This window comes from Sphaerodactylus townsendi, linkage group LG05 (assembly GCF_021028975.2).
Source record: "Sphaerodactylus townsendi isolate TG3544 linkage group LG05, MPM_Stown_v2.3, whole genome shotgun sequence".
Lineage (NCBI taxonomy): Eukaryota > Metazoa > Chordata > Lepidosauria > Squamata > Sphaerodactylidae > Sphaerodactylus > Sphaerodactylus townsendi.
The window spans coordinates 431,533-458,366 of NC_059429.1; the positions used below are offsets into that span (position 1 = coordinate 431,533).

At 50.0% G+C, this 26,834-nt stretch overlaps 1 protein-coding gene across 1 annotated transcript in view; it reads left to right on the plus strand.

The window, feature by feature from the left end:
• The first annotated feature begins 206 nt into the window (after positions 1-206).
• ARID3A (AT-rich interaction domain 3A) overlaps positions 207-26,834 on the plus strand; it is a 68,742-nt gene continuing 42,114 nt past the window's right edge. Inside the window, exons 1-3 of the mRNA XM_048497128.1 lie at positions 207-557; positions 12,147-13,097; positions 18,756-19,062. Coding sequence (XP_048353085.1) covers positions 12,652-13,097; positions 18,756-19,062 — 753 coding nt within the window. The 5' untranslated portion in view covers positions 207-557; positions 12,147-12,651. The remainder of the gene's footprint in view (positions 558-12,146; positions 13,098-18,755; positions 19,063-26,834) is intronic.

The following is a 26,834-nucleotide window of genomic DNA, read 5'->3' on the forward strand; positions in this document are numbered from 1 at the left end:
GTTTGTGGCATTAAAGCCCCCCAAACAAAGAGTTGTAAGTGCTTTCCTGCCACAAGCTCTGCGGAGGGAGGGAGCCGCCCATTTCCCCAGCCAGCCAGCCAGCCATCAGTAGCCTCATCGATGGCTAAGAGTTTTAAGGGCTTTAATGCCCCCAGCTGTTCTGCCAACTAGGGACTGAAAGCGCGAGAGAGTCTCCCCGTCGCGCCCCTGCCGGCTCTCCGCCCCCTTCCCGCCCGGAAACTGCGCGATGCTCCCTGGAGCCGGGTCCCTGATTCAGAGGTTAGGAATTTGCATCTGATTGCTATTTGTCACCGTCTGATTTGCCTCTCCGGCCCGGGGGCGGCGGCGGCGGCGGAGGCGGGACAAGCCAGCCAAGCCAAGCCAAGCCCAGGCAGGCCGGGGAGGGCGCCTGGACGAGCCGCGCGATCCTGAGGACGAGGGAGGCTTTGCCAGGCGGGCAGGATCCGGCCTCTGCAGCGGGAGTGGGCGGGGATCGGCTGCTCAGATCGGCGGGGACGGAGGATCACCCCCCCCCCCCCGAAGACCAGCCCTGTCAGGTGAGCTCCTTCGCCCCTGCTCGCTTGCAAACTTGCAAAGGCATCTTGCAAAGAAAGACCCCGCGCCCCACTTCCTGGAGCTGCTGGACGGGGGCAGGTTGGGAGGGGGTTCGTTTTGTAAGTTGGGGGTGGCAGTTGCTCTGGGCGGAGGTACCGCTCACCCCACCCCACCCCACCCCACCCGCCCCTTCTGACTTGTTTGTTGACACCAGCGCCCCCGCCCCCCCCCCCAGCTGCAACTTCCAAAATTCAAGGCTCAATACCTGGGGCTGGAGTGGGGGAGGGGACCCGGCATGGCTTTCCGGCGGAGCTTGTGGGTCTACTCGAGTGCAAAACCCCCGTCCTTTCCCCTGGCTGACCGAGGCCTGTGCCGAATAGAGTCGCTTGCCATCCGGGCGGACCTGAGCGTGGAGCCGCGGTGGCGCTTCCAGGTTGCCTGCCTGCCTGCCTGCCTGCCGGCCGCCCAGCTTTGTGTCGGTTTGCAAAACACCTCCGGGTGGGGCTCTGCTGTGCTGCCGGCTGCTGCTGCTGCTGCTGCCCTTTCGCCTCGACTGTTTTTACTGGGGTGGGGGCGAGGGGGGAGACGCTTTGCACGCCGTCCCTGCTGCTGTCCTGGGGAACAGGCGTGCGCCCAGCCAGCCCCTCACGCCCTGGCTGCAGCCCCTCTCCCTGCGGAGCTCCTGCCGCCCAAATAGCTGACACCCCCCCCCCTTCTTGATCTGCAAGCATTCCAGCTGCTACGGAAGAAGATGGGTGCCACCCCCACCCCCGAAGCTCACTCCAGTTTCCCCCGGAACTATCTTTACCTCCCTCCCTTAGAATTTCAGAGGCAGGCTGCTCCAACTGAGATGACTTGGCAGTGACCACGAGCCTATAACTGCCTCTCTTAAAAATAGCACGCCTTTAAACCAGCTCGCCCCACACTTTCGGCCGGGGAAACACACAACAGATGAGTTACTCTGTGGGCATGCTTGTGGAGTGCAGAGCCAAGGGAGGCGGGCATTATCTGATTTTGTGGGTATGCTGCTTAGTGGAAAGGGAGCTCAGTCAGCAACTCGCACAGAGATGCGCCGGGTAACTTCTTCTGGCAAGATGTAGCCCTGCGACACTGTGTGGAAAGAGTTGGTTGTACCTGATGTGGACCTGCAGTTTGGAGGGAGCGCAGGTCAGAACAGCAACTCTTACAGAGACTTGGTATATGGCTCCTCCTGTGTGCTGCTGTTCTGGTTTAACTTTGACGGGTGGCACCCAGCTCATGAATGCAGCCATCTCCTTCCATCTTCTTCCCCACCCGGGTCAGTTTTATTGATCCACTGTAAAAAAATACTTTGCAAATAAAATCCATACGGATGAGGCTGCAGAATGGTTCACCTTGGATTCCCCCCCCCCCCTCTTGCGTAGCTGATTTTTCCAAGCTCTGTTTATACCAAGTTCAGGTTTGTCCCAAGATGGGTTGAGATGGGAGGGTGAATTGGCCCGGTTCTCTCAGTGACACCCCCACCCCTCGCCCCCAGGCTGAGGAGAATCACACCAGAGCTTCCCTTCCTGGCCATTCATCTGCAGCATCACTGACGCCATGTTCAAAACAGGCTTTTCTGTCCAAGTCAGTTGGCACTTGGGCACTGTAGCATCTTGAGATGGAAGACTACTGGTTGGATCCCACCTGAGGAAAACAGATCTGGAGGATCCAACCCTGAATCTTTATTAGAGCTGATACCTTATTTGTTTGGAAGAGAGAAAGTAACGTGGTTGTCCTCCACTCCCATATGGCGTGTGCCTCCCACATAATTAATCACCCCCATAATTTGTGGCAGAAAGCTGCCATAGATGCCATCTTTGAAAAGTGGAGGCCCTGCTGCCACCAGTCTCCTGCCTCGCTCGCTCTGAGACTTGCCTGGGCTGCCTTCAGGACTTTCCCTTCCTTTTATGCTAAGAAGCAAGTTGTTTCCGTTCAGGTGCCCTGCGCTTTGCATTTTTATCACCACCTGTTCCTCTTTACCATATATTCAAATGGTATGTAATTTGCCAATCAAATAGGCCTCAGGGTCAGGCAAAGTGCTCTGTCAGTAACTGGGATCTGCCAAGCTGCCGAGCTCCCTGCACATGTGCGGGGCGGGTGCCAAGGCCATCTGCAGGAGGAGATGATGAAGAAGGAGAATTTGGATTTGTACCCCACCTTTCTTTCCTATAGGGTGGTTTTCAAACTCCTTTTCCGTTCCCTTCCGCACAGCAGGCACCTTGTGAGACATGTGGGGCCGAGAGTTTTTGAGAGAACTGTGACTAGACATGTGGAGGAGTGGGGAATCAAACCTGGTTCACCAGGCTCATGTGACAAAGTAAGAAATCAAACTCGGTCCTCCAGATTAGTCCACCTGCTCTTAACCACCACACGGGATCTCAGCCCCCTTATCTTTTCTGTACCTCCAGCTGTATTCCACAAAACAAGCACACAGGAGTCTCTGCCCTGAGGCACTTACAATTCTCAGTTTTCAGCTGGTGGGGGTGGGGTTAGACTGTAGTGGGGAGACAAGAAGGAAGTGAGGGTAACTCTTCTCCCTGTTGGGAGCTCATGTGCAGTCCTGCCCGCCCGTTCGGTAAGTGTCATGTGCTCAAGCCACATGCTGTTTGGGCCCTGCCATTAAGAGGGCAGGCGCCACGGTACTTGTTTATATGGCTGGGCTTTGTTGAGGGCCTTCATGTTTCCCCCCTTCCTAAACGGCTGATAGCAGGATGGTTTCTCTCCTTCCCCCACTGCTGTTGCTTTGAAAGTTTGCGCGTCCCTTTCCCTCGGGGCCTGACATCTGGTGGCACCGCAAAAACCGGTCATTTTGCCTTTGGGGAGCTTATGAGGGGCCTCTGTAAAATTCTGCCCTCTGCCGCCGCCCACAACTTCATTAAAGAATTAACACAAAGAGCTTAGGAGAGATTTCCTTTCAGGATGCCTGCATGGCGGCCCCTCGGCCCCCACCCCTTAAACCAGTAAATTGACAGTTGCAATAGTCTTGTCTGCAGCTACCAGGTTGCGGGGGGTGGGGTGGGTGGGTGTTGGTATGAGAAGACTCTGCTGGAGACCCTTGACATCTTCTTTTCTGGTGGGAAAGAGTTATCAAACAGCGTTTTAATTTCTGGGATGGGGTCCTCTCTGCACATGCCTCAGTGGTGCTTTGCTTATTCACCCATGCTGCAAATGTGTTCCTGAGACCTGCCAAGGTGAGAGTGTCTTGCATTTGTGTTGGGAGGTGGATGTGTGGACAAATACGGCTTTTGTACTTTGGGTGGTAAATCCATTCGAGTGCAGACACCTGTTTTCCATGCCTGGTTTAATATGGTTTATGTTCTGCTCTGGTGCTTGGATTATGAAAGATTTATTAAGCCTGTGTGGAGCGTTCTGTAAAAATTGCATGCTTGTTGAAGGGGGGCGGGGGATTCTAAGCCTTGAGCAATTGTTACGGTAGAGAGGAGTACAAATGCTAGGCCCAGGCTGTTAAATGACGTGGTTCCACAATTAAAAAATCATATTGTAACCGACTCTTTAATTAAAATGAGGATTTTCAGTTGCTATTTACAACTCCCGTCTCCTCTTTGTCCGCCCACTATTTACAACTCCCGTCTCCTCTTTGTCCGCCCAAAGCTCTGACTTAGGGAAAGTGGTTGGCATCCCCCATTTTGGGTGGCTTCACCAATGCTGATCCTTACCACGATTTCCCTGCCTGCAGGAAGCCGCCAACGGTAGAGATGTGCTGGTAGAAGGAAGGCTTGTGATTGGCTTGTACTGATGTCGGAGTGGGTTCCGTTCCAGAGTGTGGCTGTGGCTCTGAGCTGGGGAAAATTCTGTGGCAGTTGCAAAGGGATTCGGGGTTCAGAGGCCAGTGGGTTCAGTGGCAGCTGCTACCAATGATGGAGGGGAATTGAGTTGACTAACAAGATGATTATGGTGACTACCTTTCAGCTTTGTGGTTGGGAAGGATATGGCAGCGTTTGGCCTGGGGGCTTGAAGGGCTGGCCGACTCAAGCAGAATGGATGAAGTTGTGTATTGGTAATGGGGGTTAGGGGTTGGATGCCCTAGACACTCCGGGGGGGGAGGGGCTCAAAGCAGCCAAGAGCCCCACCCTGTGGACTGCATGTCTAGCATTCAAGTGCCTGCCCCACCACCAAGTTCCAATGCGTAGTTCAACACTGGCCTCAGCCAGGTCCAGGTTTAAACTGTGGTCTTCACCTCCGAAGTCCCCGTGACTGTGGAGGCAGAGCCAACAATAAGAAACTGGACCCGATTATGCCAATAAAGTGGGGTGCTGTGTGGTTTCCGGGCTGTGTTCTAGCAGCATTCTCTCCTGACGTTTCGCCTGCATCTGTGGCTAGCATCTTCAGAGGATCTGATAGTTGGAAAGGAAAGCAAGTGGAGTATATATACCTGTGAGTAAAGGTCAATAGGTGAGGGCATCTGAATAGGAGTGGCCTGGCAAGTGAGTAACAATGAAGTGAAGCATGTGAGTAACAAAAGAGATAGCAAGGTCAATCAGCTTTGGGCTGATCTGCCATCAATATGCTGATGACACTCAGCTTAATCTGTTGATGGAGGGGGGTACGGTCGCTGTCCCTTCAGCTCTACAGCAATGTTTGGAGGCGGTCGCTGGTTGGTTGCAGCAGAGCAGGTTGAAGCTGAATCCATCGAAGACGGAGATCCTCTGGCTGGGCCGTGAAGGGGGGGCTGGGCCACCGGTGTGGGAGGGGGCCAAATTGGCACCGGCCTCCTCCACCCGCAGCCTGGGGGTCCACCTGGATTCGTCTCTTTCAATGGAGACCCAATTGGCCTATGTAACCCAGGTTGTGTTTTTCCATCTGGATCAGGCCCAGCGGCTGGCCCCCTACCTCTCCCAAGCGGACCTAGCCACTGTGATCCATGCAACGGTCACCTCCAGGTTAGACTATTGTAACTCGCTCTACAGCAGACGCTAGCGTCTGGTCGGAGAGGATTTAAACTGGTCCAAAATCTGGCGGCTTCGGCTGCTCACTGGTGGTGCCGCTAGAGATCACATTTTGCCAGTGTTGCGTTGTCTGCATTGGCTCCCAGTTGAGTTCCGAATCATCTTCAAGGTGTTGGTTCTAACCTTTAAGGCCTTACGCGGCCTGGGACCCTCATACCTTCGGGACTGTCTGACTCTGCATGTCCCAGTTTGGCCTCTGCGTTCAGCGGAGGCCAATCTTCTGGTAGTCCCGGCCCCTCAATGATGCGGCTGGCCTCCACTAGGGCCAGGGCTTTTACAGCCCTGGCCCCTGCCTGGCGGAACGCTCTTCCTCTAACTGTCCGGGCCCTGCGGGATCTTGGAGAGTTCCACAGGGCCTGTAAGACCAAGCTGTTCCACCGGGCCTTTGGAGATGCCGGCCACTGATGGCACCCCTTCCTCCCTTTTTATCATCTGTGCCCCTTTTCCATCTTGGGCCTTCCATTCCCTCTCAAGAGGGGTTTTTTAGAAGACCAGACGCTATATTTTTACATTTATATTTTACTTCATTTTGTATGCTGTATTTTAAATGGTTTTAATTCGATGCCTAGAGCCCTTATTTTATCTTATATTTTATTTATTGAGAGGGCTCCTTTTGCTTATTTATATTATATTGAAATGTTGTACACCACCCAGAGCCCTCTGGGGGTGGGCGGTATAAAAGTCAAAATGATAATAATGATAATAATGGTAATAATGATAATAATGATAATAATAATCCGACATGTGATGTAATACAAAATCCAGCATATTGATCTTGTTTGCTGTGTATAACTGTTTTTGTATCAATAAAATAATAATAATAATAATAGGTGAGGCATCTGAATAGAAGTAGTCTGGCCTTTGTTCCCTTTGATTATCTGTAGTTATCCTGTGCCTGTGTGGAGCTGATTAGTCACTGTCTTGACTCTAGTGTTTTTCAAAACTGGCAGCCAAATTCTGTTCATTTTCATGGTTTCTTCCTTTCCGTTGAAATTGTCCATGTATTAGCATGGATTTCTGTATTTGGCTTCTCTCCTGTGTAGTCTGACATTGCGACAGTTCTTCGTGATTTGAATTTCTGTGTTTTCAAATAATATTCTGTGTCCAGGTTGGTTTATAATGTGTTCTGCTATTGCTGATTTTTCTGGCTGAAATAGTCTGCAGTGCCTTTCATGTTCTTTTATTCTTGTCTGAGCGCTGCGTTTGGTGGTCCCTATGTAGACTTGTCCACAGCTACATGGTATGCAGTAGACCCCTGCAGTAGCTAGAGGGATCTCTTATCCTTTGCTGAACGTAGCACTTGTTGAATTTTCTTAGTAGGTCTGTAGATTGTTTGTAGGTTATGCTTCTTCATCAGTTTTCCTATGCGGTCAGTGGTTCCCTTGATGTATGGTAAGAACACTTTCCCTCTAGATGGCTCTTTATCTTTGTTCATGTGGCTAGTTCTTGGTCTTGCAGCCCTTCTGATGTCTGCAGTAGAGTAACCATTAGCCTGTAGAGCCCAGTTAAGGAGATTCAGTTCATCTTGAAGGAGATGGAGTTCACAGATTCTGTTTGCGCGATCTACCAAAGTTTTTACGGTGCTCCTTTTTTGTCCTGGATGATGATTGGAGTTTTTGTGTAGATATCTATCAGCGTGTGTAGGTTTTCTGTATACTGTGTGGCCCAGTTGTTGGTTTGGTTTGTGGCTGACTAGGACATCTAGAAATGGCAGTATTCCTTCATTTTCTTTTTCCATAGTAAATTGGATGTTTGGGTGAATCTTGTTGATATGGTCCAGGAACTTGTTTAGTTCTTCTTCTCCATGGCTCCAGATGGTGAATGTGTCATCCACATAATGGAACCATATGGTGGGCTTTTTTGGTGCTGTTTCCAGGGCTTGCTCCTCAACGTGTTCCATATAAAAATTTGCTATTACAGGGCTAAGAGGGCTATCCATGGCTACCCCATCTTTCTGTTCATAGAATCTCATTGTATCCCACTGGAAGTATGGCTAGTGGTAGGAGGCAATGTTGAAACAGGGCTGTGATGTCTTTTGGGAATTTCCAGTTGATGAGTGCCATGGTGTCTGCTATGGGGACCCCACAATTTCAACAGAAAGGAAAAAACCATGAAAATGAACAGAATTTGGCTGCCAGTTTTGAAAAACACTAGAGTCAAGACAGTGACTAATCAGCTCCACACAGGCACAGGATGACTACAGATAATCAAAGGGAACAAAGGCCAGACTACTTCTATTCAGATGCCTCACCTATTGACCTTGCTATCTCTTTTGTTACTCACATGCTTCACTTCATTGTTACTCACTTGCCAGGCTACTCCTATCTCCAGATGCCCTCACCTACTGGACCTTTACTCCTGGGTATATATACACTCTTGCTTTCCTTTCCAACTATCAGATCCTCCTGAAGATGCCAGCCACAGATGCAGGCGAAATGTCAGGAGAGAGTCTGCTGCTAGAACACTGCCATACAGCCGAGGAAACCACACAGCACCCTTAAATGATTCCTTGGCTGCTTGAGAGAAAGCCTCTGGACTATGCCAATAATAGGGTTGCTTTTGTTTTACGTGGAAGCTGGACCAAAATTGGAGTTTCCCAATTTGGATCTGGCAACCCTACCCTCATACTCCACCAGTGGTCCCAGGGGGGCTAGTGTCTCCCCTCTCCCATAATGCTTATCCTTACAAAACAAATTATTTGTGCAGGAATACTTTTGAGCAAGGCACAGAGTTCCTGTTTACCCTTGTACTTTGGTATTATTCCCCGAAAGCTCTGTGTTGCCCATTATCTGAACCAACTTGCCCAATCCCATAAACTCAGATGGGCATTCTCAAGAACAAGATGCATTTCTTTTCCATCGTCTTTACTTCAAGGCCGGTTATCAAACACGATCAACACTGTTCTTTCTGCCCTACTTACACTTGAACACATCTCTTGCTCTCCTGCCTGAAGTACAACTTTAGGCTCAACTTCTCTGCCTTAATCCCAGTTGGGTTCTTGGATCTTATCAACGCAAAGGTTACTTTTTTGCTAAACAATCCCAAGGTTGAAATAACTGAAACCGTAGCCAAATTTTTGCTGCACGTTTTGAACTAGGTTCCCTTGGCTTCTGTTCACGTTACTTTCGCTGTTCTTTTCTGGATTTACTCTTCCTCTTTGTCCCTGTGTTGTATACGCCGAATAAAGGTCTCTGAATCTTAAAGAGCAGCGGATTCTGGAGGGGTGGGCAGAGGGGAGAAAGTACCTATTCCTGCCACTTTTCAGCTTGCTTGCGGCACCTGCAGTTAGAGGACAGCAGAACCCAGACCGGCTTCCCTTTCCCACAATCCTGGCAGACCACTTTCCAGCTGGAAGAGCCAAGAAAGCTGAGCGAGACAGAACTGGGCAACCCAACTTCTGCAATTTTAATAGCAAATTAGGCAGACTCAACAAGACACACAACAGCTGAATGGGGCCTGCATGCCCACAGGAAGTCTGTCCCTGAACAACAACATATGAGAAATGGACTCTGTGTGTGGAAAGCTGTTACCTACCTGCCCTGGGAGTAGGGTTGCCCTCTGGCAAATGCTGCGAGGTTTTTGGGGGGGGGGGGGCAGGGTTGACGATCCAGACTGGGAAGTTTCTGGAGATTTTGGAGGGTTGAATCTGGGGAGGGCAGGGACCCCAGAGGGGCTCAGTCAGTGGTGGGATTCAAATAATTTAACAACTGGTTGTTTAGAAGCACCGTTTTAACAACCGGTTCTGCCGAAGTGGTGCGAACCAGCTGAATCCCACCACTGGGTACAAGGCCATAGAGCCTACCCTCCAAAGCATCCCCTTTCTGTCAGGGAATGACTGGAGATGAGCTGTCATTCCAGGTCCAACTTGGAGGCTGGTGTCCTGGAAGAGAGCAAGGACGGGGGGGAGAAAACCTCTGACCGTTGTGCCTGGTGATGCCGTTATTCTTCCTGAGAAGAGCTGAACCCAACTTTCCCCAGTCATGTTCTCTAGATGACCAAGAAAGGAATTGGGGTGCTTCATGTGTGGAAATACAAGACATAAAGCCTATGGAACACCATGCCTCATGATCAAATGGAAAGGTTGTGGATACTTTATTCTTATTATTTTAGAAGGCAGTGGTTGGTTTTTTTCATTTCCACAGTTTGGTGTGTTTAATCTCTGATGCTGTCCTTTAATAATGATAAATTAACATTAACTGTTATTATAAGGAGGGTTTTTAAAAAATCAGCTTTAATTTTGCTGCCAGTTATTTATTTATTAGGCGGTAGTTGCCAGATGGGCTATAATGTGGTCTTAAATGTTTTTTCAGACTGGTGTGCTTGCTTCATTTCAGTGGTGAAAGCAACAATGAATATCATGAATCCCACACATATAGTTTAGGATTACACAAATTTGTTTGTGACTTTTACCGCTGTCCCGATAACTTTCTAGGTGCTTCTTGTCTGACATAGTGCCAGTTTGCTGTTTTTAAAAATACCATTGTTTTAGTTTGGCATTTAGATTTTAAGCATTGTGTGCGTTTTAGAGGCATCTTTGTTTTGATTTTAAGTAATGTTGTATGCTGTGTACTGATGTGGGCTTTCTGGAAAAAATATACATTGGGAAAAATTTCCAATGCCTTAAAGAGTGTGATCTGATTTTAGTACCTTTACAATTATAGCTAGTAAACAAAATTTAAATAGTACCCTGCGTTAATTTCCTGTGTCCTAATAGCAACAAATGCCTTGAACTGAAATAGTTCATTAAGGATTAATGAATCAAATGTGGTTTAAATAGTATATTTTAAAAAATGTAAAGTTTTATTTTTATTTATATTTACATTATTTTTATTGGGGTTATACCTGTAAAATTTTTAAGACAATATAACTTGTTCTTCCTTTACACAGGTGAAATTTGCGGGGGGGGGGGGATTTTAAGGTAAAGGAATCATAGTTCTGTGGCTGAGCATCTGCTTGGCCCACGAAGATCCCAAGTTCAAACCCTGCCATCTCCAGTTGACAAGGCTCAGGTAAAGAAAGATCTCAGTCTGAGCCCCAGTTTGAGCTTTTGATGGGCTGGAGGTCTCGCCGCTCAGTATGTCAGCTTCATGAGTTTACTACTGGACTGCTAGCAGCGTGATCCGGTCTCAGCCCACTGAAATGAATGGGCTTTGAGCAGAGTAGCTCTGCCTAGAATTGCGCAGTCCTTATTGCCCTCCCAGAGAGTTGTGCCTGCAATTCCATAGATATGGCTGTCCCATGTTGCATTTCAACAGATTTAACTTCTTCCATTGTGGCAACTCCGTTTCACTGTCTCCCTTTCTAGCATCACTTGCATGACTTTCTAGGTTGGGGATTGTGATGTACTTTTCACCAGGTAAGAGGAGGCCTAGTACTGAGACATTTCAGCTTCCGTTCGGATTTTGCTTGCACTTTGAATCAGCTTGATTTTTTTTTGGAATTAGGTGAGTGCTGATGGTTGTATTTCTCCCACTTCACAAATCTGTAAAACATGCTTGCTCTCCTGTGCAGTTCCTTGGAAATAATCACCCGAGAAACACGAATTTGACATTAATATTTCCTAATACCATATAATCAATGGCCCCCATTCATTGTTGTTTTCTGAAATTTAGGGCAGAACAGTGTCCACAGAACAAAGAAGCCCTGGGAATTTATTGTTGAAGGCCTTTATGGTTGTTGAGGGTGGTATCTTCAGTTGTGTCTTTCCCACATCTCACCGTGACATGCATCTGAAGATGCCAGCCATAGATGCGGGCAAAATGTTAGGAACAAAACCTACCAGACTATGCCCCTGGAGCCCAGAAAACCCAGAGCCGTCAAACCTTGAGGAAATTTCCACTTGCAGAAAACATTTCATGGAAGTTTTCTACCCCTAATTTATGATCCTGCCTTGGTTTTTTTTAAAAAAAATAATAATGGAAAGGGCAGACTTTAAAAAACTGCTCAATAAACTGGGAAAGAGTTTCTTCTTGATTATGCCAAAAGAATAAAAAGGGACAAATTACTTCCAGGCTGTGAAATTCCTGAGGGGTGGTAATTTTTGTAAACCTCATTTGCCAGGGGGTGGCTGTCCACACCCTGGCTGTTACCTCAGCTCCTTTCATGTGAATGAGAACGGCCCATCGCCCCAGACGATGACCCGGCCTGCTCAAACTGCCTTCCCATTCCTTTCTAACCGAGACTTTTGCTCTTTCCTTCCTTCCTGCCAGGCAGCTGAAAGGCCTCATCTTCTCCTGCCCAATAAAATGTGCGTCTTCTCCGTTTCTCATCCTTCACAACGTCTGCTTCCTCTTTTCCCTTTTTGGCCTGGCCTGGGCAGAGTTTGTCAGTTCAAGAAAAGCACCACTTGCTGCTCCTGCAGCTTTCCACCCACCCTCTGTGGCACCCTCCAAATTCCAGCTTTGAACCCTCTTTGTTTCTGTTGGGTTCTCTGCTCCAGTGCTGTCCCCCTCACCTCCCTGTGCTCAAGATGGTCTGTTAGTTGGTTCTTCCTGCCTGGTCAACTGCCTTGGTCTTTGCACAGCTCCTGGCACGCTGGGAAACAGAAGTCGGTTGTGGGCCTCACCTCTCTAACATGCTGTCTGTTGCCTTTGTTTTTGTCAGTTTGGACAGGGCTTTTGCTGACGCCTAGATGAAGACTTGGAAGTTGGGTGCCCGCAAACGGGAGAAATGTGAATGCATGAGGGCCTGATCGGGCTGCAGCTTCAGTTCAGTGCTGTGGAAAGCAGCGCTCTACCCTTGAGCACTGAGGGATCTCAGCCTGGCTGCTTCTGGGAGCGATGCCGTCAGCAGAGCCTTAATTTTGAAGAAATTTGACTTCATTTGCCATCGAATGGCCTCCTGCCCTAGCTGATGCGGCTGTTCCGCCTAAGGGTTATCCTGTAAGACGTTGCTGTTCTCACTGTCCTCCCCGGCCCTGGGACAGCTGGGCCAAGGGGGGCCCCCACCAGCCTCCCCGACGGCGTTGCACCCCACTGAACACTGTCCCCCGGGGCCTCCCTCTCAAGAGACACACCCCCTAGGGCTCCCTCCCCCTTCGGAGCATTGCTCCGCCCCTATTGCGCCCCCTGTGCCCTCTGCCAAGGCACCACCCCCTGCTGGCAGAGCCATGAAGCTGCAGGCAGTGATGGAAAACCTGCAGCGCCAGCAGCGGGCACGGTTGCAGCAGGAGATGGAAGCTCGGCAGCAGCAGCAGCAGCAGCAGCAGGACCAGACGAGGACTGCTTTTCCGGCACCGGGCCAGGGCTCCGCTCAGCCGGCCCCAGGGAGTTTGTCCTTGGCCCCCCGTGGCCCCAGTCAGGAGCCTCCACCTTTGGAGGAGGCGGGGGAGCTGGAGAGTGTTCGGATTCAGAGGGGGTTTCAGATGCAGCGGCGGCTCATGGCGGCTGATCGCAGGCCCGGCTGCTGCTTCTTCTCCAGCTGGGGTCAGTCTTCCAGTCCAGTGGCCTCAGAGGACAGCCACTCCTCGGAAGAGGAGGAAGAGGAGGAGTGTGGAGACGGAGACGAAGGTGGAGAGTACCCACGGGAAATGGGCTCTGAGGAAGAGGAGGAGGTGTAAGTATCAGCAGAGAGCTAATTGGCGGGCATTGCAAGTGGGGGTGGGTGGAGGGTCAGGCATTGGGGAAGAAGCCACTTCTGTCTCTGGGTTGCCCACTTTCCTACATGGGATCTGGACCACCCTGAGCAGTGGTCGACTGCTGGCTCTGGCAGTGTCCCCGCCCGGGGCGGGGGATTTTGTCCCTCCCCATACATGCGCCCAGGTGGCTGATCCTGGCATCTGTGGCACAACAAAAAGATTGGAATTAATATTATTTTTTTAAAAGAGAGGTTACTTCAAATGACAGGGCTGTATTTAAGTACAATCAAATTAGCGTGTTGTTTGGAGTGTGTCATTCCAAGAAATAACAATGAAGGGGGGGGGGAGACCATCTCTGGGCACCGCCCCCAGGCAGCCCCTCCCTGATGGGGTTGGGGTCAGGAGGCAATAAACGGGAGTGCAGCTCTGAAAACCAGTTGGGCTTGTTTTTGAGTGCCTGCCTGCCTGCCTGCGGGAAGGACCACCAGTATTTCTGGTGCGCTTTTGAAATTTCCCAACCTGACAATGAAACAAAACAAACAGAAAAACAAAAAGCACTGTCATATTTTTCCCCCTGGGTGTTCCTCTTCCCCTCTCCTTCAAGAGATAGACTACTTGATTAATTTGGTTTTAATGTAAAGATGCCAGTAGCATAGGAAAGTGACTAGCCCTCAACAATTTCCCAGACAGTGTGGTATAGTGGTTAGTGTCAGCTAGGCATGCCAGGCTCCAATCTCCGCTCAGTCATGAAACTCACTGGAATCCCTCAGGCCACCTACTGCCTTGGCCAGGCCTATCTTGCTGGGTTGTTGTGAGGATAAAGTGAAGGAGGGGAGTACTGTGGAGCTCCCCCAAAGTGCTTGGTGGAAGAGCAGGGCAGCCACTAAATATCCAGCATGATCCACAGCACTCGGCAGTCCTATAAGGGAAGCAGGTTCCTTTTGTAGCCGCCGATCCCTGCATCCAACAGAAGTTAAAGAAGGGAAGGGTGGAACCCAGTAAAGCAAGAAAGTTCTGTTTTTCTTCTCCGTGTGTTTGGGGCCCACCAATATTCCTTGTGAGGAGAGGTGGCTTGAGGCATATGGCACTGGGATCTGGCTCTCCCTATTAGGGAGTTGTATTCTGTTTCTATGCAGACTTGTGTGCGAATTAAGTCAGTATGAGTGTTCAAACTAGTCAAAGGCCGAATGGGAGATCAGATCCCAGATCTGCCCTTAGTTGGCAAAGCACCTTTTCTTATTGAAAGAGACTGGCACACAAAAACTGAAAGAAGTGGGCGTTCATCTCTGCCAACTGCACTATAGGGCAATACTGCTATGCCCATGTTGCATGCTGGGGAGAAAGAAAAATAGAATCCTAGAGTTGGAAGAGACCATCCAGTCCACCCCCAGCCATGCAGGAACACACAGTCAAAGCACCCCTGACAGATGGCCATCCATCCTCTGTTTAAAAACTTCCAAAGAATGAGACTCCACCACACTCCGAGGCAGTGGATTCCATTGTCAAACAACCCTGACTGTCAGGAAGTTCTTCTCAGTTTTAGGGGGAATCTCTTTTCCTGCACCTTGAATCCATTATTCGTTGTCCAAGACTCTGGAGTAGCAGAAAACTAAGCTTTGCTCCCTCTTTCACCAAGGAGCATCTCTTTCCATTATTTAAACACGACATCATGTCAGTTCTAGACTGAATATTCCTCGTTCTCTAAGTTGCTCTTTCATAGAGCATGGAATCCAGACCCTACCACTCCCTAATTTTGTCTGTATAATGATTGGCTCTAGTTTCTTTCCCCTGGTGCCAGATGTCAGGCTGACCAAAAGGTAAATTGTTTAGGTCTCCAGTTTTCCCCCTTTTTAAAGATGGGGACCACGTTAGTCTTCCTCTAGTTTGCTGAGACTTCTCCTGTTCTCCAGGAATTCTCAAAGATTGTTGCAAGTGATTCTGAGATTACTTCTGTAAGTTCTTTTAATACCCTGGTGATTTGAATTCATTTAAAGCAGGCAGGTATCAAGAGGTACTACCTCTTTATTTATTCTGTGCTGGATTTCCCCTACTGAATCTTCTGTTCCATTCCCCCCCCCTCCCCTCCCCCGTTGGATGAGCACTGTTTTCTTTTGGGGAGAACACCAAGGCAAAGAAGGTGTTGAGAAGCTCTGCTTTTTCTCCATCCGCTGTTAGCATTTTGCCATCTTCTCCACACAGTGATTCTATCATATCCTTTTTTTTCCTTTTGCTACGGACATAGCCCAAAAAACTTTGAAATTTTTTTTAACCTTTCTTGCAAACCTGAGCTCATTGTGAGCTTTAGTTTTTCTGACTTTCTCCTTGTACATCCTGGCTATCTGTTTGAAATTCCTCTTTGGTGATTTCCCCCCTTTTCCATTTCTTGTACATGTCCTTTTTAAATCTTAGCTGAGTTGAAAGTACTTTAGACAGCCATCCTGGTTTCCTGAGACACCTCCCAATTCTCCTCCTCACAGGAACTGTTTGAAATTGTGCCTTCAAGATCTCATTTTTAAGAGATCTTAAACTCCTGCACTCCCTTCTCTTGTAGTATTTTTAATTATGGGATGACACCCAGTAGATTCCTACATTTGCTGAAATCAATGATTGTCTGACTACACTTGGAATCCCCTTTCCACTGTACCACAAACTGCAGGAGAACGTGGTCACTCCCACTTAAGGATCCTACCACATCCATCCCATTAACCTAGTCTTCATTGCTGGTTAGGAGCAGATCTAAAATAGCCGATACTCTTATAGCCCCTTCCACCTTCTGGACCATGAAATTGTCTGCAAGTCAAGTAAGGCATTTGTTGGACCTTATAGTCTTGGCAGAGTTTGATTCCCAACAAACATCAGAATAATGAAAATCTCCTATTACTACCGGTACTACTTCTCTCCTTTCTGAAAGTTTAGTCATCTGTTTCAAGAAGGCATCCATCTCTTCAGTCTGACTTGGGGGGGGGGGGGTCTGTAACAGAATCCCACAATGAATTTACTGTTATTTGTCTCCCTCTTGATTTTTACCCAGATGCTCTCAACCTGGCCTCTGGGATTTAAGTCATGGACCTTCTCACAGGTGTCACCATCCCTGGCGTATAATGCTACTTCTCCTCCTTTCCTCAAGTAGCCTATTTCCCTCTAAAATAGGTTATACCCCTCAATTGTTACATTCCAATCATGAGACTCATCCCACCAGGTTTCAGGGATGGCTATTATATCACATTTGCTTTGCCGTGTTAAGAGTTCCAGTTCTCCTTGTTTATTTCCCATGCTTTGTGCATTACTGTAGAACGGTGATTCCCAACCAGAGTTCTGTGGTACCCTGGGGTGCCGTGAGCACGTCCCAGGGGTACCGTGGCAATGCTAATGGCCCCTCTCACTTTTGCAGTGTCTCCACGGCACCAGTAAGGGATATGGAGCTGGGCTCTAGGGGCGGGGCCTGCCATAAGGTCAGTAGCTACTTCTCACCTCCACCCCCACCTCCTTGCTTCCTTTCACCCGGGGAGGGGAAGGGGGGGGGTGGCAAGCAGGGGCACGGAGAGGGGAAGGTGGGGGGAGGGATGGTAGGGGCACCGTGAGATATGGTAGAGCAGGCCCAGTGGCACCCGTGATGTCGAAAAGGTTAGAAAACACTGTTGTAGAAACATCTTAAGACCACAGCTCATTCCTACTGGCTGCTTGTTGAAGGTGTTTTCCCTCCCACTGTTCAGTTCTTGAACTATTTTGCTAAGTTCCTTCTCTTGTAAATCTTCGGACTATTCTCTCTGTGCACTTGATGAGCTCCTGCCAGCTCGAATACTGTCTCCCTCCCCCACGTAGCTCAGTTTGAAGCCCTCCTGATTAGGTGTGTGAGGCTCCTAGCAAAAAAGTCCCTACCTAGAGTTGTGAGGTGCAACCCATCCCTTGCCAGCAGTCCATCTTCATGAAACCGCAGACCATGATCTAAGAGACCAAAATGTTCCTGACGGCACCCCCTGCAAAGCCAGTTATTCACCTCCACTATTCTCTTCCCCTCCCTGGGCCGTGTCCTTCAAGCAGGAGTAGAGTTCAAATGACAATTTATGCATCCAGATCCTTCGGCTTCCTTCCCAGAGCCTCAAACTCCCTTGCGATGTCCCAAAAGCTACGTCTTGCAGTGTCATCTGTTCCCAGGTGGATCAAAACGGGGAGATAACGGTCAGTGGGCTTATCAAATCATGTTAGCCTCTCATGTTAGCTTTTTGCCCCAGGGGGTCAGCACACACCTCTTGAGACCTCTTGTCAGGCCTGCAAATCGCTGCTTCTGTTCCCCTCAGCAGGAAGTCCCCAACCAGGACGACGGGTCTCCTCTGAAGTTTTGCAGGGGCCATTCTAGCTTAGAGGCCATTTTCCACCAGAGTTTCCACTGTTGTCTGCGCTAAGATTTGTCCATTTAGGGTGAAATTATCACCAGGTGGTTAGCCCAAGGAAAACGGCCACAAAGATGGAGGAGCGGTCTACTGGTGGCTACTAGTTGTGGCATCTGAAGGGAACCTCCATGTTCCGAGAGTAGTCCCAGCTCTGGAATCCCAGTGTCAGGGAGGCAACATCAGGAGTAGACTCATTCCTTGGCCCTTGGGTTGTAGGACCTTCTTGAGGAATCAGCCTCTAAGTGAGACAGGGATAATTGGAGTGGGTCTGGTTCTTCTCGTGTTCTCATGCTTGGGAGCCGGGTGCGGCACCTCCCTCCCTCCTCTGGGGTGGGGGACCTTCTCAAAGGCAGGGCCATCCAGTGACGTAGGTATACATTTTTATGGGGAGGGTTCAGGGGGCCACGTCCCCACTCACCCCTAGGGGCGTGGCCATGCCTCCCCAAACCCCGCCCCTGGCCCCAGTGCTTATAAAAGCAGCTCTCCGAGGCCAGGGACAGCAGACTTAAAAAATACAAAAAACTCACAAACGGGGGTGGGGGTGGAGCTTCGGACATGTGATGTGAGATTGAACCCAAGAACCCCCCCCCCCTTACCTACGTCCTTGGTGCCATCCCATCATGCAGTGGGAGTATCTAGTCAGCATTTACTGCCTAGTCTAGCCTAGTACAAAGCAGAGAGGGAGCTTGCGTTGTTGGGATCTGGTTGTTTCCTAGCTGCCCCCTCCCGGCTGGGCCAGGGGAGGGGGGAATCCAGAGGTGTCCCGGGGCCATCTAGCTGGGGCCTCTCCAGCGTCACAAGGCAGCCCCGGGAGTCCGCAGGGGTTCGTTGGTCGGCTGACGCGTCAAGATAGTGTCCCCAACTGGTAGGGAGGGGAAGAAACTCCTTGTGCAAGTGACTGAAAACGGTCTCACTTATTTATATATGTACTTGCTTCATTTATACCCTGCCTTTCTCCGCCAGTAGAGACCCAAATATCTTATGTCTTTTTTTCTGCAAGGTTTTATCCTCGCAACAATCTTGTGAGGTAGGTTAGACTGAGAGTGTATGACTGGCCCCAGGTCACCCGTGAGCTTCCATGGCAGAGTAGGGATTTGAACCGGAGTCCTCCAGATCTTAGTCTGGCACCCTGACCACTGCACCATGCGGCTTTTGTCCCGAGGTTGCAGTTGGGCTGTTGTCCCGCCTGTGTCTTGGGGCGTGGGCAGACTTCAGCCTTTCCCGTCTCCCCCTGTTGACTCCCAGGAAAGGCAAGTGGGTCGAGGACGATTTTGAGGAGGACCTAGGAGAGGAGGAGGAGGAGGAGGAAGATTTCGAAGAGGACGAAGATATGGCGGAGGAAGGCCTCTGCTCCGGAGAAGCGGCCCGCTCCAGCACAGGCGCCATGCTTCTCCGAAAACAGCCGCCGCCGCAACAATACCGGGGGGAGGCTTCAAGGCTTGCAGGGACTCAGGAGCGGCCAGCTTCTGGGGCTGCCCACCCCGGCCATCCGCAGCTGCAGCCCCAAGCCCCGGATCACGGAGACTGGACTTATGAGGAGCAGTTTAAGCAAGTAAGTAGCGGCCGGCCAGGCTCCTGGAGGTGCCAGTGGTGTTCCTCGATGCTCACCCGGAGCATCTGCCTGCCATGTTTGGCTGGTTGTGGGGGGCAGTTCCTGCCAGGGGGGGCTGCTAGTGGTACATGGGATTGTGCTGTCAGTAGGTTGTTCGTACTTGATGGACATCCAGAGTCATCCAGATCCTGACGTGTCGCGATGGGGGAAGGGGGCAACTCCCTTGCATGTCCTCAGCACCTCCCATTAAAAGGGTCTGCCACTACCGGTCCTGAGGGCCCAAGGAGTCTGATTCATGCCTGCATGGTCTATTGTGCAGAATTCAGAAAGTTTTATTTGTAAGCTGTCCTCTTTCACCGAGTGATTATGTGTTTATCCCATTTGTCTTCTGCTGTGGAGCGCAAGGCGCTTTGTAGGGAGGGGAGTGGCCTGGAGAGGCAGATGGTTGCAGGCAATTGCCCATTTGGGCATTGACTGGACCCAGCTCTACTGGGAGAAAGCCGTTCCCTTTGGCCAGGGGTTTTCCTTCCATGCCTGGCCAGGGATGCGCCCCTTTTGGGTGAAGCTGATGGGTTTCAGCAAAGGGCAGGTGGTGTTTTGGTCATGCCGGAGGAGGGGTTCACGTGTTCCAGGACACAAGAGCTCTAGTCTTGAAAATAATAGAGATGGAGTTGGTCTCTCTCTCTCTCCTCCCTTTCTTTTCTTTTATGGCATTCTCCTAAGATGAGTATTCACACTCAGATGGTTCATTGTATAGCCGTAGCTTCAATATGACACAATACAAAACATAGTTGTATAAAGTATGCAAAATCAAAGATGTTGACTAGCCTGAGATGAGTATCTTTGTAGCAGCATGTGAAACTGTTCATTGAATCTGGGTCCCAATTTTTCCCTTCTGCAATTTGGCAGTGGCGGTGGGGGAGGGGGTGCATGGAGGAGGTTGCTGGGCTGGAAAGGTTTCAGAGTCCTCGGCTGGGAAAGAGCAGCTGTTGGAACCAGCTGGCTCTGGGTTTGTTGTGTTGTGGTCATGCATGTGGGACTTTCCCTCTGCTGCTTTAATTTTGTGTGCTGCTGTTGGAAGATGTGCGCAAACCCTGCGGAATCTGTCATCTTAGGTGTGGGGGCCTCCTTTGGACGAGGGAATAGGGGGTGGGTTATAAGCAGAGCTCTGCATCTTTGAACTATGGACTAGTGAGGATTTCTTTTCTTTTGACATTTAATTGGAAAAGAAGCTCTTGCATCTTGTGTCTGAAATGCCCGTGGGCAGGACGTTGGGTGCCATTGTAGAAATTTGGGGTCCTCGTGAGTGACCAAGACTGCTTTTCGGGGTGGGGGAGCTTTCATTTGGCATTGCTATCTTGTGTTCTGCCTCTGAGCTTCCTGGAGCTTCTCTCTGCACAAGTGTTGGGGGTGAATGGGCTGGCTGCTGGATAGACTCTAGCTACTTTGCCTTAAAGAACACAGGCTTCAGGATGAGTCCCTGCAGCTCCTTAAGGAGCCAGCAAACATGCTTGGGGGCTTCAGATCTGATGAAATGTGCTCAACTGTCACAAGCCAGCACTCTGGAAAATGTTCGTGGTCTTTAAGGTGCCACTGGGCTTGAATTTTTGTTCTACTACAGACCAGCACAGCTATCTGCCTGAATTTGAAATAGTTTGGAAGTAGTGATTGAAAACATTTATTCCAGTTGGTAAAACCAAATCATAGGTTCCCAGGTATTAAAGAGATGGCCCCCCCCCCTTCCAACCACCATGGATGATTTTGACACAGAGGGTTTCATTTATATTTGGGCCCTCAACAACCAAATGAATGGCTTTTCCTCTGTCTTCAGTATTTGCCAGAATACTGATCCATTTCTATGCAGGATGTGCCACTTCGGAATTGGTCCCCTCGTAATGTAACAGGAGAGGCAGATGCCCAGTTTTCTTCCGACGACTGAGTGCAAACTGACTTATGCAACCCAATGGGGAAACAAAACACTGGAGGGAGAAGGGGTGAGCGCTAATGTAACCCCCGCCCTGCAGTCCAGTAAAACCTTTCTTCTTCTTTCCGGCCAACCTGCTCCCCTGTTTGATCAGGCCAGGCCTGGCTACTCAGTCAGGAAAGCCTTAGAGCTAATAGAAGGAAATGGGTCTTTACAGCCCCCCCCCCCTCCCCAGGGTGAAGCGCCTTTGATGTATGGATTGTAAATACATTGGGAATTTGGGGGGAGGGATAGAAAGAATCCTGTGTGCTTTCTGGTGTGTGCTTTTTGGCAGAGCAGCAGCAGATGGGATCCAGATGGAGGAGGGGACTAGATTGAGACCGGGCAGCCAAAATATTTGTGTCCTGGAGGGAGTCGGGAATGTAGTTTCTCTTTTGAATTTTTTTTTAACAAAAATAGCACATAAACAATTATAAAGTTTTGATTTGGTTTGGAATTTTTCTTTTGCGAGAAATATGTGCTGGGCTCCTTGACCAAATACAGTGTGTTTTGGTTATAGATCTGAGGATGATTGAAACTCTGACGAGACAAGAAATATGTCCGCTGCAGCTCTGCGTGATTTTTCTCTGATCTGGCCATGCTGGAATGATTTCTTCAGCCTCTGTATGAGAATTATTCACAATGCAGAGGTGTGTCAAAATGATTACTCCTCAGAGGAGTCTGCCTGTTCTGACTCTGCATGAGCTGCTGGTCCCAGCTTCTTCTACTTCCAGTTGGGAGAGGTATGTGCCCAGTGAGGCATGTGGGAATAGAAGGAGATAGCTTCTTCCTGTGGGGTATCTAAGCATGATTTAAGAACATAAGCAAGAGCCTGCTGGATCAGACCAGAGTCCATCTAGTCCAGCACTCTGCTACTCGCAGTGGCCCACCAGGTGCCTTTGGGAGCTCACATGCTTTAGGTAAAAGCAACGGCCTTCTGCTGCTGCTACTCCCGAGTCCCTCGAATCAAGGAGGATCAACATGGGTAGCCAAAGATCGACTTCTCCTCCATAAATCTGTCCAAGCCCCTCTTAAAGCTGTCCATGCTAGTGGCCATCACCACCTCCTGGGGCAGCATATTCCAAACACCAATCATGCGTTGTGTGAAGAAATGTTTCCTTTTATTAGTCTTAATTCTTCCCCCCAACATTTTCAACATATTCTTCCTGGTTCTAGTATTGTGAGAAAGAGAGAGAAATTTCTCTCTATCGACATTTTCTACCCCGTGCATAACTTTCTAGATGTCAATCTACCCCCCCCCCCCCCCCCCCAGATTTCTACAGGTAAAACTTTTTTTCCCCCAGTTGTGGTCTAGTTTTTAAATTTTGAAATGGCAGAGTTTGGGAATCTCTGCTGCATAAAGGTAAAAATGGGTTTCATACTTCATAATTCATATAGTTGGGAGCACAGAGAAGACAAGGAAGTCTGGGGGGATGTGGCACATGTGTAGATTTGATGCAGCATGACCCTGGGAGAAACACCACTGTTGAATGCAATCTGGAGAGATTTCTGCCAAGTATATTTACTTGCAGACTTTCCTTGCAGACTTCAAAGTGCTTGGCCATAAAAAGAACCTGTTCACAAGTTGCAGTGACCCTTGTATATCCCGAGAGTAACATAGGAATTGCTCAGTGCAGAAAAATCAAGTGTACTCTGTGCACGGACAGTGCAAGAGTTCCCTGGAAATTGTGAGACCGAGGCTCAAAGGTAAAGTTGCCAACCTCCAGGTTGGGCCTGGAGACCTCCTGAAATGCTGATTGATATCCAGACTGCTCAGATCAGTTCCCCTTGAGAAGTCGGCTGCTTTGGAGGGGGAACTCTCTGGCGGCATTATATCCCTCTGAGGCCCCGCCGCTCTGCAAACCCGTTCCTCCCCAGGCTCCACTCCCCAAATCTCCCAGCCCAGAGATAGCAAAATGCACCCATTAAATAGTTCCTTCAACACATAAAAAAATGAAATGGTTGCACTAAGAGCCAAAGAGAGCATTTTTACTTTCTGGTGTGGATACAGTTCTGTACAATAGCCAGCATGGTGTAGTTGTTAAGAGCAGGTGGATTCCAATGTGGAGAACCGGGTTTGATTCCCCACTCCTCCACCTGAGCGGCAGAGGCTTATCTGGTGAACCAGATGTGTTTCCTCAGATTCTACATTCGTGCTGGGTGACTTTGGGCTAGTCACAGCACTCTCTCAGCCCCACCTACCTCACAAGGTGTCTGTGGTGGGGAGAGGAAGGGAAAGGAGCTTGTAGGCCACATTGAATTACAGGAGAGAAAGGTGGGGTATAAATCCAAACTCTTCTTGTTCCTTTTCTTCTTGTTCTATGTTCTTTGCATTGCTGCTGCAAGGAATGGAAATGGTTTCACCCCTTTAACAGGTCATTGTGTATTAACCCCCACCCCCCACCCCCCACCAGAACTTTCCTCGTTGCAGATGTTCATTTCTCCTTTGGCCTCTGTGCTGTTCGTCAGTCTTCACTTCCCTGCAGGGAAGCCCCTCTGGTGGCAGCCAGACCCAACTTGGTGGGGGCTGAGTTTTCTCATAGGGTTTTGTTTCTTCTGGGTGTCAGTCCGGCCACCGCTGTTGACCCCCACCCCGCCCACATCTCCTTGCTGTTGGACTTCCCAGGGGTGCCTCCCAGAAAGGGGTCAGTGAAGTAGTTGTGGCGGTATTCCTTTGCCAAGGCCTGTGCCTGGGACAGCCCCGGGTGGCAACTTGGCAAGTCCCGTCTGGTGTCTCCTCTGGAGCCGCGTCGTGTTTACATTCCAGAGCTCTTTTTCTTCCCAGGCATCTCCATGCTGGGGCTGCAGCCAATCAGCTGGCCTTGGAGAGAGAAGGAAGTCGCTCTCCTGGAGGGTGGCCAACAGTGCTGCCTGCCAGATGCTTAACTGAGCAAACCTCTGGCTGGGATCCAAAGGTGACTATGCTGTCGTGGGCCCCTCCTGATCCCTCTGAGACTTCTGCCTGGTGTTTCCTGAACCAGCCACACGGGAGGCTTTCCCGCCCCCAGTTGCCCGCTGTGTTACATGCAGTGTTCCCCCACCACAAAGGCGTCTGTTTCCGGCTAGCTTGATGGACACACAAAGAGAGCGGGTGCCGTGAGATCAACCCCGAGTCCACCCCCACCCCCCGCATGCCTGCAAAGGGCTGCCTCTGCCTCCTGAGCCATCGGACTTCTCTGCTCGTATTAACTTTTTAAAATACATTTTTTTATTTTCTCACACATAAAATAAACAAAGCATAGAAGCATGAAAAAAAAACACAACACATTACACAGAGTGACTTCCATCTTTGATTTAAAAGTTATCTCTTGGTGCATGCGTATGTAATTAAAACATCAATTCAATAGTTATTTCTTAAGTTTATTCTGATGGTTGCAATCTGCTACTTTCTTTGGATTTCAAACCCTGGCGCTACTTCTGTCCTTTGCTTGGGAGGTTCATGGCAAGCCAGGGACCCATCTTGGCTGGTTGACAGGAGTTCCAGCCCTGCATCATCGTGGGCTGGAGCCTTAAAGGGAGGGAAGGCCTGGCTTCTCTCTGCCAGGCAGCTGTTGCACCACTGAGCTAAAGGGTTTCTCCTAAACACCTGCTGCTTGGTGCACCCAGCTGTTTGCCATCTTCTGTGTTCTTTGCAGCTGTCTAAGTTATTTGTGGGGGGTGGGGTGGGGGTGAGATATTTATATTGAGGATTGTGTATTATCGTTGTGTTTTGGTGATGAGATACTCCCCAGATCCAGGGATGCCTCAGATTGGTTTGTAAGCACAAAACCTCCGATTGAACTTGGAATAAGAGGGCCCCCGCTTCCTGCTTTCACTATTTGACACAAGGGCTCTCCGGCATCCCGCCATCCAGAAACCCCTCGGCTGGGCCCATTGGTGGATGGCAGGGTCTTTGGAGGCAGCCACGTGGCAGGCAGGAGGTCCCCGGGCATTTCCACGGTCAAGGGTCTGGCACCATTTAAGGCCAGCTGCATCGGGGAGTGCCCTGAGTGGGGCTCTCTTGCACGGGGAGGCCCCATGGGCTGAGGGGCCCGAAGAGTATGTTTCTTTGGGGTGTGGCTGAGTTTCTGGGGCCATAGAGTTGAAACTCCGCTTTCGGGCCCCATGCGTCTGTGGTTGGCATCTTCAGAGGCAGGCGAAACATCAGGAGTAAATGCGATTGGAGCACGGCCATCCTGGAAACCCCACCACACCCCAGTGATTCCGGCCATGAAAGCTTTTCACAGTGCAGAGTTTTCTTTCTTTCCTGCCTAAAACCTCAGAGTGCTGCTTGCTGTTAGCCAGTGGAGACCATTTTCGGTTAGCTGAGGGGGTCCCCAACGTGGTTCCTGCTGTCCTGGAGCCCACCAGGTGCTTCTGGAAAGTGGGCAAGGCCAGGTGACACTTTTGCCCACAAAAGCCACTTTGGCACCACAGCACGAGGATCTCCTTTCTGTGGCTGGAGGGATGCCATAGCGGCAGCCATATTGTGTCTGTGCCCCCCACACTGTGTCGGGACTCTAAACATGCCCGCAGGCTCCAAAAGGTTGGGGTTAGTTAGGTCTACCGGCTAGTTCCAAAATGCCTTGTTGGTGAGGGTTAGTGTGGTTAGAAGAGACCCTTACGACGGGTTCAAATCCCCATCCAACCATGAACCGTCCAGAGTGGCTGGGAGCAGATCTCTCTGTCTGTCTGGCTGTCTGTCTGCTGGGCTGTTGTGAGCTCTTTGGAGGTCAGGTAGGGTTAAAAATGTGATGGTGGGTAGATGAGGAGGTCCATCCATGTTGGCAAAGGGTCCCAAATTCCTTCTTGGAGGTCCTCCTCCTGGCAACCAGCAGAGGCCAGCCCACCCCCCACGACACTGTGTGATGTCGAGGCAGCTTTGCAGAGGATAACTATATTCTGCCCTCTTGTTCTAGCCCAGGGGTCTGCAACCTCCAGGGAGGCGGTGGGGACTTGGCCATGCTGGCAGGGGGGGCTGGGATGGGAATTGTAGTCCATGAACATCTGGAGAGCTGCAGGTTGCAGGTGTAACAAGCCCTAGCCCCCATTAGTACATAAGTTGGTTCCAACTTTGGAGTGCAGGGTGGGGGCTGGGGAGTGACTAGATTAGTGGGACTTTCTTTTTGACAGTAGTCAGTTTTTGAACCCTGTTTATCCCCCCCCCCCCCCCCCGGCCGCCCTCGCTTTGGAGGCTAAACGGGACCATTCTCTTCATCCAAGGGTGGCTAAGAGTTGCCCATTCTGACTGGAAAATTCCTGGGGAATTGGGCGTCAGAGCAAGGCGGGGAGGGGCCATAGCAAGATATAGTGCCTTATTGCCCGCCCTCCAAAGCATCCATTTTCTTTAGGGCCACTGATCTCCTGAAACTGAGGTCTGGCAGTAGCTGATTCAGGATGTACAAACGGAGGCATTTCTTCACACACAGGACAAAAAGCTGTGGAACTCTCCACCACAAGATATGGTCGTAGACTCTGGGTTACTTCCGCCTTGGAAGGGGAGGCCGAAAGCAAAGGGCCAATCCATGGAGACGAAATTGCTAGCCAAGTGTCTAGGGCAGTGGGCTTCTGAGTAATACACTCCTACAAGGCTCCCTTGGAAGCAGGGGCTGGGATCTTTCTTGCACTGAAAAGTTGAGCCAGCAACCTTTGCTGTTTGGGTCTGGACAGTGAAGTCTGCTTTTCAGTAAGCCCCTAAAGAGCCACAGAGCCCACACTCCAAAGTACGGAGTCACTTCTGTGGAGGGGGCATTGCCATGTTCCAGTGCCGTACCGGGCCCAAATGGTGCCTAAGGGCATGACTGCCTCCCAGTGCCCGCCTGCCTGGCTT